Raw genomic sequence first — 12,568 nt, forward strand, 5'->3', positions numbered from 1 at the left:
CATGAAAGGGAAGCAGCCATGGTTTGATGTGATAATGAAGTGCCTTCTTTAGTCTTCAATTTCTCTTTTATCCAAACCACTCACTTGTGCCTATTTGTCCAACAAATGTTTTGGTAGGCCTGTAAAGTACAAATCTGATTTCTGCTAGTCAAATGGGAATATCATCATCATGTCGGGTTTTATTTGAGGTTTTTTTCAGTGTAGAAGATTAAAAAAAAAAAAAGATGAACCGAGCGTTGTACCCTTTTATGCTCGTCTTGTGAGACTTCCACTGCCTCGCATGCACATTGCATCTAACGTTTGCACTTTTGTGCATCATGCTGCCTCCCCCGCCTCCCATTACAGAGAAACCCAGAGTTTGGAGACTTGTCATGGCTGATAGAGGTGAGCGGGAGTGATGCTACGGTTAGTGCGCTAGAGCGTTTAGCTGTACATGGGCAGATTTACCGGCCTGTGAACCCATAAACCTGCAATTACAAACCCTAACAACTCTGGCGCAGACTGCTTGTACACCGCAGTTTTCCTGTGGGCTCTGGGATTTAAGCTTCACAATCAGTCAAGCGTGACTTCAGAAGCTAATTGCACAAGAGTGACATGCACACACACACACACACACACATGCACAATCCTTACGGGGGGAGAAAAAAAAATGATGGTGGAGGTGGAATTTTGTTTGAAATTCATCAAATTTTAATCCACTGCGTGCATTTCCATATTTCCATATTTATCTCTTTGCGCTCCTAGCATCCACTCCTTCTCTGCATATCATTTCAGCCCTATTTATAGCTCAAACTGCTCCTTACCTAATATACACATATACAGGCACTTTCGTTGTCACCAAGTAAAAAAAAAAGGCATCCTCCTATCAGGTCCAATGTTCAATGACACATGTATCCCAAGGTAGATAGGGCTGTCAATGAATCACTCCATTCCTGCCGCAGTTGGTAAACTGACTGTTTGTAGCAGGAAACGGATGAGGCAGACGCTGGGTAGAGTCAGAGATAAGATGTAGGATTCATACTCTTCTTCTCCTCTCTATAATGAATCAGTGTATTTACTTAGAGCAATCTGCTCCTCTAAAATGGCCCTGCAATTGCTCTGTCTTCTCTAGAGCGTTATCACCCCCCTCTCCTGCTTTTTTTTCCTCCCCACCCCTCCAAAGGTAATTGCTCTTACCTGAGACACTGTAATGGATCCTGGATGAAGTATTGACCGCTGCTAGATTTTGATTAAGGGGCTGTAGGGCAGAACATGTCTTTAATGAAACCGAGGAATCAGCATTCTCTGGTTGGTGTGTCCAGGAGGGATGCTGTGGCCCACAGCCCTTTGATTAGGACCTGATCCTTTGCAAATCCAGGGGTGGGCCAAAGCTGCAGAATTAAAAGGAATGAATTTATCCATTAACGATACCTAAAGCATGTGTAGTTTTTCTCTAGAGGCTTATAATCATTAAATATTTGGGTATTTACCGTGAGCAGTTTGCTTGCTTTTTTGCTCACACATTAAAACACCAGCTCAGTCATCCACCTTGTTGCACATTGGCTGATACACTAACTCCCCCATCAACACCCTCAATCATATCCCCCCTCATAGGTCACTCGTTATCAGTTAGAATTTTAAGGATGAAGAATAACTTGCGTGGGTGTCTCTCATCCTTTCCTTAAATTGCCTCATTTTTTTTCTTTTCTTTTTTTTTTTGCTCATGAAAAAACTGATTGCATCTCGGATGGAGATGAAAGGGAAACAGCTAGCTCCCCACGTTCTTTAAGCGTGCAAATGGACATAATCTAAAAGGCGAGTATTAGCATGCTAAAAGACACCACAGCTATGATGAACACCATTTGCCAAGGCTTAATGCGATAGCCGGGTAAGATGATTAACTTTGAATCCATTTAATCAACGACAGGCACTTTCTCAAATAACCAACTGTCTGGTATTGGGGTAAAACTTCCTTCAGATCTGTCAGGGAATGGGTAGAGTAACAGATGTGTCAAATCACAGAGTGCCTGAATGAGATCAGAGGCCAGCCAAACAGTGTTCTTTGAAGTGATGGACATCAAACATCATTTTGTGCACAGTATTTGTCATCCTCTCTCGTCTTTGAAGCTCACAATGGAGTGCGACTTGGAGCACACAGCAGCTCGATTTGACTGGGAAGTCAATGTGCCCTTGGGCGGCATCCTATTGACTTAAACAGTTCAGGTAGTGGGCTTCTCACCTCCTTTCTCACGTTGACCCCCGAGTCCATGCAGATTGCTGGCTCCCCCTAATGCAATGAGAATTCTGACCCCTTCACTCAGACCTCTAACCACAATCAAGAAGTGCGTATTGTGAGCGATTATAGTTGTGATTGCTGTTACGGTACAGATTTGTTATTGCTACAGCATCCTGGAAAATATAGTGTGTGAATGTGAGAGTGAATGAATAGTAGAATTGTAAAGCGTGTTGAGTGTCTAGAAAAGCACAAATGCAATCCATTATTGTGTACATATATATATATATATAATATATATATATATATATATATATATATATATATATATATATATATATATATATATATATAATATTTATTTATTTATTCATTTTTTGGAAATATGGTAACATATTGATCTATAGATTTGTTGTTTAGTGAAAAATGGGAAAGTGTTTATTAATGCCTTCCTCCTCTGTGTGTGTGTGGGATCCTTTCACAGACCTTGATGACCCGGTGGTGACAGTGCACCAGAGTATAGGAGAAGCTAAGGAACAGTTCTACTATGAGAGAACTGTATTCCTGCGCTGTGTGGCTAACTCCAACCCACCTGTCCGCTACAGCTGGCATCGTGGGAGAGAGGTCCTGACGCAAGGCTCAGACAAGGGTGTGGAGATCTATGAGCCATTTTTCACACAGGTAAGTCGACAGGAACGTGATTTGAATGAATATCTCAAATTAAAATGAATGGCACATGTAGAGAAAGTTGATCTATTTTAAAGGTCTAAAAGAAGGACATGGTATGACCAAGAATTACGAAACAAATGTAATAGCCAAGACAACAAATTCATCAACAAAGTGTTTGCAAATGTCAAGAAAGACTTCCACGGCGCCTTCCTATGTGACACCATGTGGACATGGCTCGCGGGTTATCCGCCATATTGGACGTGATACAACCATTGGTTACTAGGGAAACGTGCTTTCTGATTAATTAGCCGTGGCTCCTATGGGGCTGGCTGTCACTCATGACTGCTTTGGTTGCTAGCAGGTTGTCTGTTGATTTTCATGCTTTTCTGCAAATATTTGCTAATTACTAGCTGATTGATAGTACAACTTGATAAAGTGCGACATGAACTTGAAATGGACGGGGTTTACATTCTCAGTCAAAGTTATGATTTAATGCTGATTCCTTCTTACAAAAGGTGATACTTTTACCTTGAAGACAACATTTCTGGTGTTGCATTTTTAAAGAGACAGCAGAACTTGCTGTACGAAGAACGACTTTATTGCTTGACCAATGCTCGACAAGTCCACCACTTCCATTAAAAACATGATCACAGCAATATCCTCGTGACCAAAGCGAACGCAAGGAGGCTTTTTTCTTAACCAGCTGGAGAACATATGTTTTTCCGTAGTGACAGGTGGTTGTCACGGGTCTGTCAGCCTTTATGACTGAGGATTTTGCATTTTTTGCATTTTTCCCAGCAACTGACGCAACTGACGCAACCTCCAGCAACCACTTAAAACTGCTCAGGTTCCCAGATGCTCACAGACCAGTCTGTAGATTTGTCTGACATTGCCACCATCATCATAACGCATCAAGATGGGTTCAAGTTTCCAACCATGACTCTACAGCCGTCTTTTTTTACTGACTGTTGTCTAATGTTGTTAGCATTTGAATGTGAACCTTTGGTAAAAGTCTTTGAATTCTGTTTTGCCCAACCTGTCATTAAGACATGCACCTTGTGCCCTCCCCCAGAGACTACAAAGAAAGAACAAATAGGCTGATACCGTACAGAGGATCTGAAACCATTTAATAACCGTCTGAAGGCAAAGCACAAGCTCTGTTTATCAGGTGCTAAATTAGCTGAAACTCTGTCTCACAGCGTGCTCTCATATTTATTTAGCGATCCACTCATGACCAGAATTAAGTCGCAGCTGTGGCACCTTCATGTGTGTGTGTGCTGTTTGTTTAACCATGGGAAGGCGAAAGAAATTCCAACAAACATTTTCATTGTAAATCAAGCAGTTTTGGAAAACACCAACAAACAAAAAAAAAGGCTTGGAATTCTCCAGAAATTCCCACAGTATATTACTCTCTCACCATGGGACCGCGTTTTGGTTTCAGTTGCAATAAACAGAAAGAGCAAACTATTATTTTTGCCATCAGATGTGAAGCTTCATTGCACTCCATGAATTACGCAATGGCCTTTATTACGAATATAAATGGCCTTTCGAAAAAAAAAAAAAAAATAAGCCCTGCACCTAAAGTAAACCATCTTTCTTAGCAGTGCCATTATTAATATCGGTAATGCACTGTATTATTGCATATTGTGGCATATTTTTAAAGGTACTGCAAAGCTTTAAAACTGATGCATACACATACAAATGTAAATCATGATATATCTTGACCTCATTTAACAATGCGTTAACAAACCCAACATCACACTGTCACAACAGCCGCACACCCTTTCTGCATTTTTTTTTTTAGCGAGATGAGTAAGAGGCAGTTGCTAATTATCGAATCAACGCAGCACGTTGTCACGTAATTATAGTGTTTCTATTTGATTTAGGTGATTTGCTTATGTATTGGCAATAACATTATTGTTGTGGCTATTTGTTATAAAACCCTGCTGCATACCTTAGAGTGCAGTACCAGCCTCACTAACCCAGTTTCATGAGTTACATGCATATTAAGGATTTGCAGATGCTGAAAGGCTGCGGAAAGACTTTTCTTCACAAATCAGTTCTTTCAGATGATCAAGTGGATTTTCTTTACAGTCTGAAAATTGAGAAGCTTTGTTCCAAAATGGATTTTGTGCAGTCAACAAAGAACTGATTGAGATTGTTCAGCCACTTGTGAGGGAATTGTAGTTTTCTTTTTCTTTTTTGTTTAATTGATCGAATTGGATGTGAGTTGTATGTGGAATGGAGCGTCTGAGAGAATACAAAACTATGACAAAGAGAAAAAGACATCTGAGAGGGGAAAAGAGGCTTAAGAAGTGGCAAGAGGAAAAGAAAAAAGATTTTTTTTTTTTTTAAAAAAAAGAAGTGAAATTGATGTTTGGCCAAATGGAGAAAGATGGCTGGGAACTAATAGAGTGGGTGAAGGAGTCTGAAGAAGCTGCACAACCGGGCCCCAAAAGACACTTCTCCCTTCCATCCTGCTCTTCATACCTCTTTGCTCCTTCCCTCGCTCCTTCATCCTGCCCTCTATTAAAGCTTTAATTGGGTCTGAAATTTGAACACAACCCAAAACTCAGAGATTAGCATTACGTGAATCCAACCCAAAATAAATCCTGACTAAACTCCAAGTAATTTGCACATATAAATGGCTAATAACATTATTTTTCAACAATATATTGGAACTTGCCTGAACTCTCCGCAGACTATGCAGGGAATCACTTGTAACTGACCTAAATCAAAGCTGCAGCGTCTCCTTTTGTCTCCTTCTCCTTTTTTATCCATGGATTTTTAGTTAAGTTTATCTTTACGACTTCCTTTCTTCACTCTGGCACAATTTTTCCAGCCCAGCAAAATGCTTTATATTCCCACTGATACTGTAGAAATGCAGGAGTGGCATTTTGAACCAGTTCATAATTAAGCGAGCAGAGGTGTGGCTTTATTGTAGAAACCACGTCCTGCTGTCTGTAACGTTTTCCCTCTGGCCGCAAAACTTTGCCTGCAATGTGTCGAAAATAGCACAATTATCCACTTCATCCATTATTTCTGCTTCAATTTTAGGCTATTAGAATAATTAACACTTATGGATTTGATGTTTTTGTGTGCTATGATATTCTCTTTTTTCAGATGTTACCTTCTATAAAATGACAATAAGCTGTAATGTATCATTTTCTAATTTGTGATGGGCTGTAATATCAGTGTTGGAGTTGCCAAGATGTGGGAAAAAAACCTTTGTTTTTTTTGTTTTTTTGCTGTAATTAATTAGGATGCCTACTGCAACCGACTGTTTGTCCAGCTAGCTTATGGAAAAGGTCAGAAAGAAAATCAATTTATTAACTGCTTATTAACATTTACAACCGCAGGCCTAATGTAGTTCACTTCACTTAGATACAATTTGACCAGCAACAAGAATGTGAAATGAGGCTGATAAGACCTTTTTTATTCACATTGTTTGGTGAAAGTTTGCATTATTACTGTATCAGATTTGCAGGTATAAATGTTAGTGTTTCCTGTGAGGAATTAGCAAATTATTTTGATCCGAGTGTCAAGGCTTTTAAGTAGGTAATCAAACAGTCTAGTGGATGATTTATTAATGAATTAAAAAGCTAAAAAGGCAAAAAGTGTCTCAAATGGTTACCACATCTCAGAATGTGGTAACCATTTTTTTGATTCATCTCCCTCAGATATTTTCCCAGAGCCAGTGTCCTGCTGCTTGCATGAAAAATACCCTCAAGTCATTTTTACCACCAAACATCTTAAGCCCAAGTGGTTTCAATTTTAGTTTTTCTTCCTCACAAACATGCAGTTAAAGCATGAAAACAAAGCTAGAGATGCCATATTTTTTAGCTGATAGACACCGCACTCCTCCCAAATTTCTATAGACACCTATTAAGTCTCATTCCCAAAGCTGTTTATGTACTTTAGTGTTCAATCTGTCCATCAATATGGCCATCAATCCCTCGGACCACTTTGGTTTAATGGCTTCAACCCCTTGCATTTTCCAAATTGTCTTTCCTACCAGTTGCACCAATTGCATTTTGAATACCTCAGTACCATAGGCATCGTTCCCCTGATATCCGCTTCAAAGCAAAAGTGGTAACGGAAAAATAAAGGAAGCGAAATGTTGGGTCCATGGCTCATCTAATGCAATTAATTTATCCATGAGCCTCACCAGAAATGAAAGGGTGTGAAAGTCGTGAGTGATTGCAGCGTTGTGTATGCTGCCACAGCATGTGGCTGACTCATCTTTGATTCCCTCCCCAACGCATCCCTGCACCCACACACTGGAGTCAGCCAGATCAAAGATTTACATCCTTATTGTAACCTTTCGGGTGGGGCTCATAGTCGACAGGCCTGGTTGGAATCAAACGCACTTTGTCAATGGACGAGCCATTTCTTTGGAGAGATCCCCTACTGTGCTCATCTGTATTCCTGGAGCTCTGTGGCCAAAAATGCTACAGGGCTTTTCACTAGAGAGTAATCCACTCATTGCTGAAAAACATCAGAATCATTTTCATTTAGATTTAACTATCAAATGTCTGAACTCTGTGGCACTTTTTCACCTGCCTTTATTAAAATTACATACGTGTTAATAAATATCGACTTTTCTGTGGAGCAATTTGGCCTTTGTAATCTCCTTCCCAGTGCCTATTTTTTTATATTCCTTTCACTTGATTATGTTCATATTTTTGCACACATTTGCATACCAGTGTTGTTTTTTCGTCTGAGCTGCAGGGGGAAACGAAGATTCTGAAGCTGAAGAATCTGCGTCCCCAAGACTACGCTAACTACAGCTGCATCGCCTCTGTCAGAAATGTGTGTGGGATTCCTGACCGCAGTGTTATCTTCAGACTTACCAATAAGACAGGTACTCCACATCATTACTGACTTTTGTGCACAGAAAGCTTATTGCAACCAAATAATTATATCCTAAAAAAGAAAGATGTAGAAAGAGAAAGATGAACTGTCATGCATTTTCTCAGCTGAGTTATTCTGTAACTGTCATAACTGCCAAAGCCGTCCATCTTTCTCCAGTCTATCATCGATGCTCTCTTTTTCCACAGCATCCCCGTCCATCAAACTGCTGGTAGAGGATCCTATTGTGGTGAATCCAGGACAGACAGTATCCTTGGTTTGCATCACTACTGGAGGTGAGCCACCTCCCATTCTCACCTGGGTCAGCAGTAATGACAGCCTGCCACAAAGAAGTGTGGTGAAGGGCGGCACACTTACGCTTCCGGCCATCACCTCAGATGAGGCGGGGGTCTACAGCTGCGTGGCCAGCAACAATGTGGGAAACCCTGCTAAGAAGTCCACTACCATTGTAGTGCGAGGTGAGAATGCATACCTGCATATAAAAACAATATATAGATCCCAACATAAGATATATATTATTTTTTTGATTATCTAGGTGCAAAAGTATCAAAGTTTATATTTAGAAAATGTGTCTTTCAAGACTTCCATTTTCATTTGGTCGTTAATACTAGCTATGTCTTTAGCCTGGTAAACAGAAACCCACACTCCAACCTTTTTTTACACCATGTCACACTGCTAATGCTAACCCTAAAGCCTGTTCTGCCAATTTTAGAAGCCATACAGAATCCACATACTGAAGACAGGCATCCAGATGGAATCTAAGAATCTGAAAACCCAATAAATTCCTTTTTTTTTTATTGCAATACCTCCACAACTATAAAAAAAAATCCTTAGAGTGTAGATCGAATAATATGGCTAACAGTACCATTCAATACTTTTTTTATTTTATACCCACAAACCAAATGAAATGCTTGGGGATATTGTGGAAACTTTAAGAATGATTTCAAACCAATAAACAATGACAACGTATGTGTTTCTTATAACCTGCTGTGCAACCAAATATTGGCTAATTTTTACGGATCCTCATTTTTAAAAATATGCATTTTATCCAGTCTCATGCTGTCTGTCTCTGCTATATTATACCCTTTATACCCGTCACTCACACAGCATGCAGCAAAAATGACGTCACATCCCCTGGCACAAACCACATTCTGGTGTAACCTCGTGCAGGTCCCGTTGCCGGCATGGTTGGGTTGAACACACAAGAATCCGATTGTGTCGCTTTTCATTGCCATTTCAAAGAAATATCAATGCAGAAGCTCAGAGATTCCCAGCTTATGCAGAGTAAGATGCTGTAACAGCTTGAAAAGATGAGTTTTTGAGAAAATTCTGCAGTAACTTTGCTTTCTGTTTTGACTTCCACTGCTCCAGTACCAGTGCTGATGCACAGGGTTTTTTTGAGTGGCATTAAGTAGAATACTTCAGCAAGTACCCATGCAATCAACACTGGAATGAATGGTGACGAGGCTGTGGTGATCTCACTGGTTGCAACGACATTAATGGGCCCTTTAGTATGCTCAACTAATCTCTTTTCACGAAGTAGCTGTTTCTGACCACACCAGCCAAAGAGGACAATCAAAAAGCCTGTGACTGTTTAATAGTTTATTAGATTGTAGTAATTCATTTGAGTTTTAAGTGGGAAAAAGGTATACTATAGCAAATATGTGGACATAAATAGATAAATAAATAACAAATAAAAATAACAAGCCACAGTCCTGAAATAATGGGCAAATTCCCTTTGTGCTGATTGAAAGGAAGAGTTGAAATCTTCTCTGTTTTCTTCATATGTTTATATTAAGTATATTCACAGGCTCGATAGCTTCTGATAAAGAAGTGCGGTTTAAAGTTACAAAACCCATCGAACCTTTACTTCAGCTGTGGATAATTTTAAAACAGTCGAGGGCAATTGTCACAGTTTGCCGTGGGAAACTGCGTGGAGTGTGAAGAGCGGACTCAGGTGCAGATATTCTAAAACTCAAACTTAACTGACGATGAGCCGTTTATTAAGGCAGACAGAACAGTAAAAAATAAAAGGGCAAAAACAATGTAAACTAAGCAATAGCCTAAACTGGGTAAACTAGAAAGGAAACATGAACTATGAAACTATGGGGCGATCGTGGCTTTAGAGTTTGCAGTTCGTCCTGTAATCGGAAGGTTGCTGGTTCGAGCCCCGGCTCGGACAGTCTCGGTCGTTGTGTCCTTGGGCAAGACACTTCACCTACCGCCTACTGGTGATGGCCTGAGGGGCCGATAGCGCGATATGGCAGCCTCGCTTCTGTCAGTCTGCCCCAGGGCAGCTGTGGCTACAACTGTACCTGCCTCCACCAGTGTATGAATGTGAGAGTGAATGAATAGTGGTATTGTAAAGCGCTTTGAGGGGTCCCGAAAAGCGCTATATAAATGCAATCCATTATTATTAAAAACCCTGGAAAACAGAAAAACAAACAAAACTCTAAACATGGCAATGATGATGAGGCTATATGAAAACCTGAACGCAGGACATGGCATGGGAACAACGCAGACGACCCGACAAAGACTGAATGAGAAGGCACAGACTAAATACACACAGGAGGCTAATGAGAGAAGTGGGAACACATGGCGGAACAGCTGACACACATGAACATAACGACGTCACAGTGGAAGAGCAAAACTAAACACGATGAACACAGGAACACAAGACCTCTTCAAAATAAAACAGGAAACATAAGACGCAGACATGACAACCTGAACTTGACAACGTAAGACACAGACATGAAACACATGAAGGGCAAGGGAGACTTAACAGGGGTGGAAGACACAAGGGGAATCTAATGACAAAGAACTATAACAACAAAAAAAGGAACTTAGAAAACCTGAAGGGCTTAAACATAAACTAAAACTCAAAACGCTGGGTCAAAAGACCCAGGATCGTGACAGGTAATGCTAGCGGGAAGAGAGTGCGAAGCCATTAATTAAAATACACTGATTCAAGAAGTGGTTATCACAAATTTAACAAGAGCAGCTGGAGGAGGGTCACTGCTGTTTGCTTGGTCATTACCAGAAAAACATTATTTTCCAAGCTGCTCTTCACCTGAGTGGCACAGGAGGCAGAGGAGCATCTGATCTTGCTGTAGCTCATTACAGAAATAACTGTTTTCTGAGTACCACTTTCTGCATGCTCGTCGTACTGATGGCTCGCTATCAAAGTGGATACCCAGCAGATGATGGGCACTTGTACTCGATATGAACTTGGCATAAGAAATGTCAAAAAAAAAGTCATATGCTGAAAATGTATTTGAGGAATAATTCTTAATAAAGGCAATGTTCGAATTTGTAAAGAAAAGCCATTTCACTATAAGAGCGGCAGCGATGCGGCACAGCGCCTGAGGAAATTGACTTTTATACTTTTAAATCGATTGCCGTTACTAAGCTTGAGGATTAAGGATGGTGTTTGATCAGACTTTTATCTGTGACATAACAGAAGATACCAGTGCCCTGAATGAGAAAATGCAGGAATCTGAGGCAGGTGAATAAAAACATGCATTAATTAGCTTAAGCCTGACAAACAAAACAAGCATTGGTGCAATGATCATACTTTACGTTTCTCTGTTCGCACATAAGTGGAAGACATATGAACAGGAGTTTAGCAGAGTGGCTCAGAAGTGCAGTTTGTCATAATTTTCTCTTTCCATCTCAGAGATTATGCCACAGCTCCATCATCAGGTCGCCGCTATGCTGAGTCTGTTTGGAAGCTTTTATTTATGCAGCCATATGCTCCCTAGGCTGAAAATCAAATCATCAACAAATCATCTCTGATGGTCCCCCAGACAGATATACCCCGTCTCCGTATTGTGAAAGTGCCCATACAGTTGAAGACTTAAGAACTGAAAGGCTTGCATCAAAGAGGAGATGTCAGGTGTCCCATAGGAGCGAATAAGTCAGAGCACACTCACTGCAGGCAGTCACTGCAATAAATATGACACACTCGCTGATGTGTCTCACATCTGGATGCACAGTACGTTGCATATGAGATCTTAGTAAAATATCATAAAAGAGAATTCACTACCTTTATTAAACATGTGTTGTTTAAATATATAGACCTCTGTCATCTGTCTAAGCCTATGGAGCATTGTCTGCACTCATAAAAAGTTAAACAGGAAGAATATGCATTATTCTGCTTGAATATCTAGTAGCAAACACATACGCAGCCACTGATTTGTTATGCAGCGGTTTGCAGACAAATAAGTATTTTATTTGTGCCATCACGCCAGATATAAAAGTTTAATGCATTATATAACTCTGACTTGGATATTTTATATAGTTGTTACTGTTCTTAAAGTTGTATTGACTTAGCAACAGAAAAAATATTCATTATGGAGTTGCTGTACTGTGCAAAAGTCTTGAACCACCATTCATTTCTTTAATATTTTGCTTCCAAGGAGCAAGATTTTCTTTCTTTTTCTTTTTCTTTGTTTTTCTGTTGAGTCCTTGTACCTGACCAAGTTTAAAAGAATATATATGTATATTTCTAAAACCATATAGCACTGACCTGTGAATCAAGAGACGTGCCACTGTTGTGTCCACATATAACCAACAACGTAGCAAAGAACCAAGTTTATTTTTTATCTTTCTGTAATTTGTTTCTATTTCATTAGTGGAATCTATGAAACATGCCATAAATAGTTTGACAGGCATAAAATAGTATTTTTGCTCCAACAAGGTGATTCCCAAAGAGCTTTTACCTGAAAACTTGCCATATCTCTGCATAGTATAGAGTGAGTACATACATACATTGTGAGGAAACTGTACAAGTGATGGAAAAAAGAAGAAGTGGCA

General features: G+C 40.0%; 1 protein-coding gene across 6 annotated transcripts in view; it reads left to right on the forward strand.

Annotated features, from left to right (window-relative positions):
* Positions 1-12,568, forward strand: part of mdga2a (MAM domain containing glycosylphosphatidylinositol anchor 2a) — a 192,348-nt gene that overhangs the window by 98,684 nt on the left and 81,096 nt on the right. For 4 of the 6 annotated variants that reach the window (XM_042219114.1, XM_005917645.3, XM_005917646.3 and 1 more), the window contains 3 exons: positions 2,697-2,893; positions 7,610-7,745; positions 7,942-8,211. In XM_042219114.1, coding sequence (XP_042075048.1) covers positions 2,697-2,893; positions 7,610-7,745; positions 7,942-8,211 — 603 coding nt within the window. The remainder of the gene's footprint in view (positions 1-2,696; positions 2,894-7,609; positions 7,746-7,941; positions 8,212-12,568) is intronic. The other 2 variants (XM_005917647.3, XM_005917650.3) reach the window with 1 other exon arrangement.

This window comes from Haplochromis burtoni, unplaced genomic scaffold, assembly GCF_018398535.1.
Source record: "Haplochromis burtoni strain Fernald_Lab_line unplaced genomic scaffold, NCSU_Asbu1 Contig_28, whole genome shotgun sequence".
Classification (NCBI taxonomy): Eukaryota; Metazoa; Chordata; class Actinopteri; order Cichliformes; family Cichlidae; genus Haplochromis; species Haplochromis burtoni.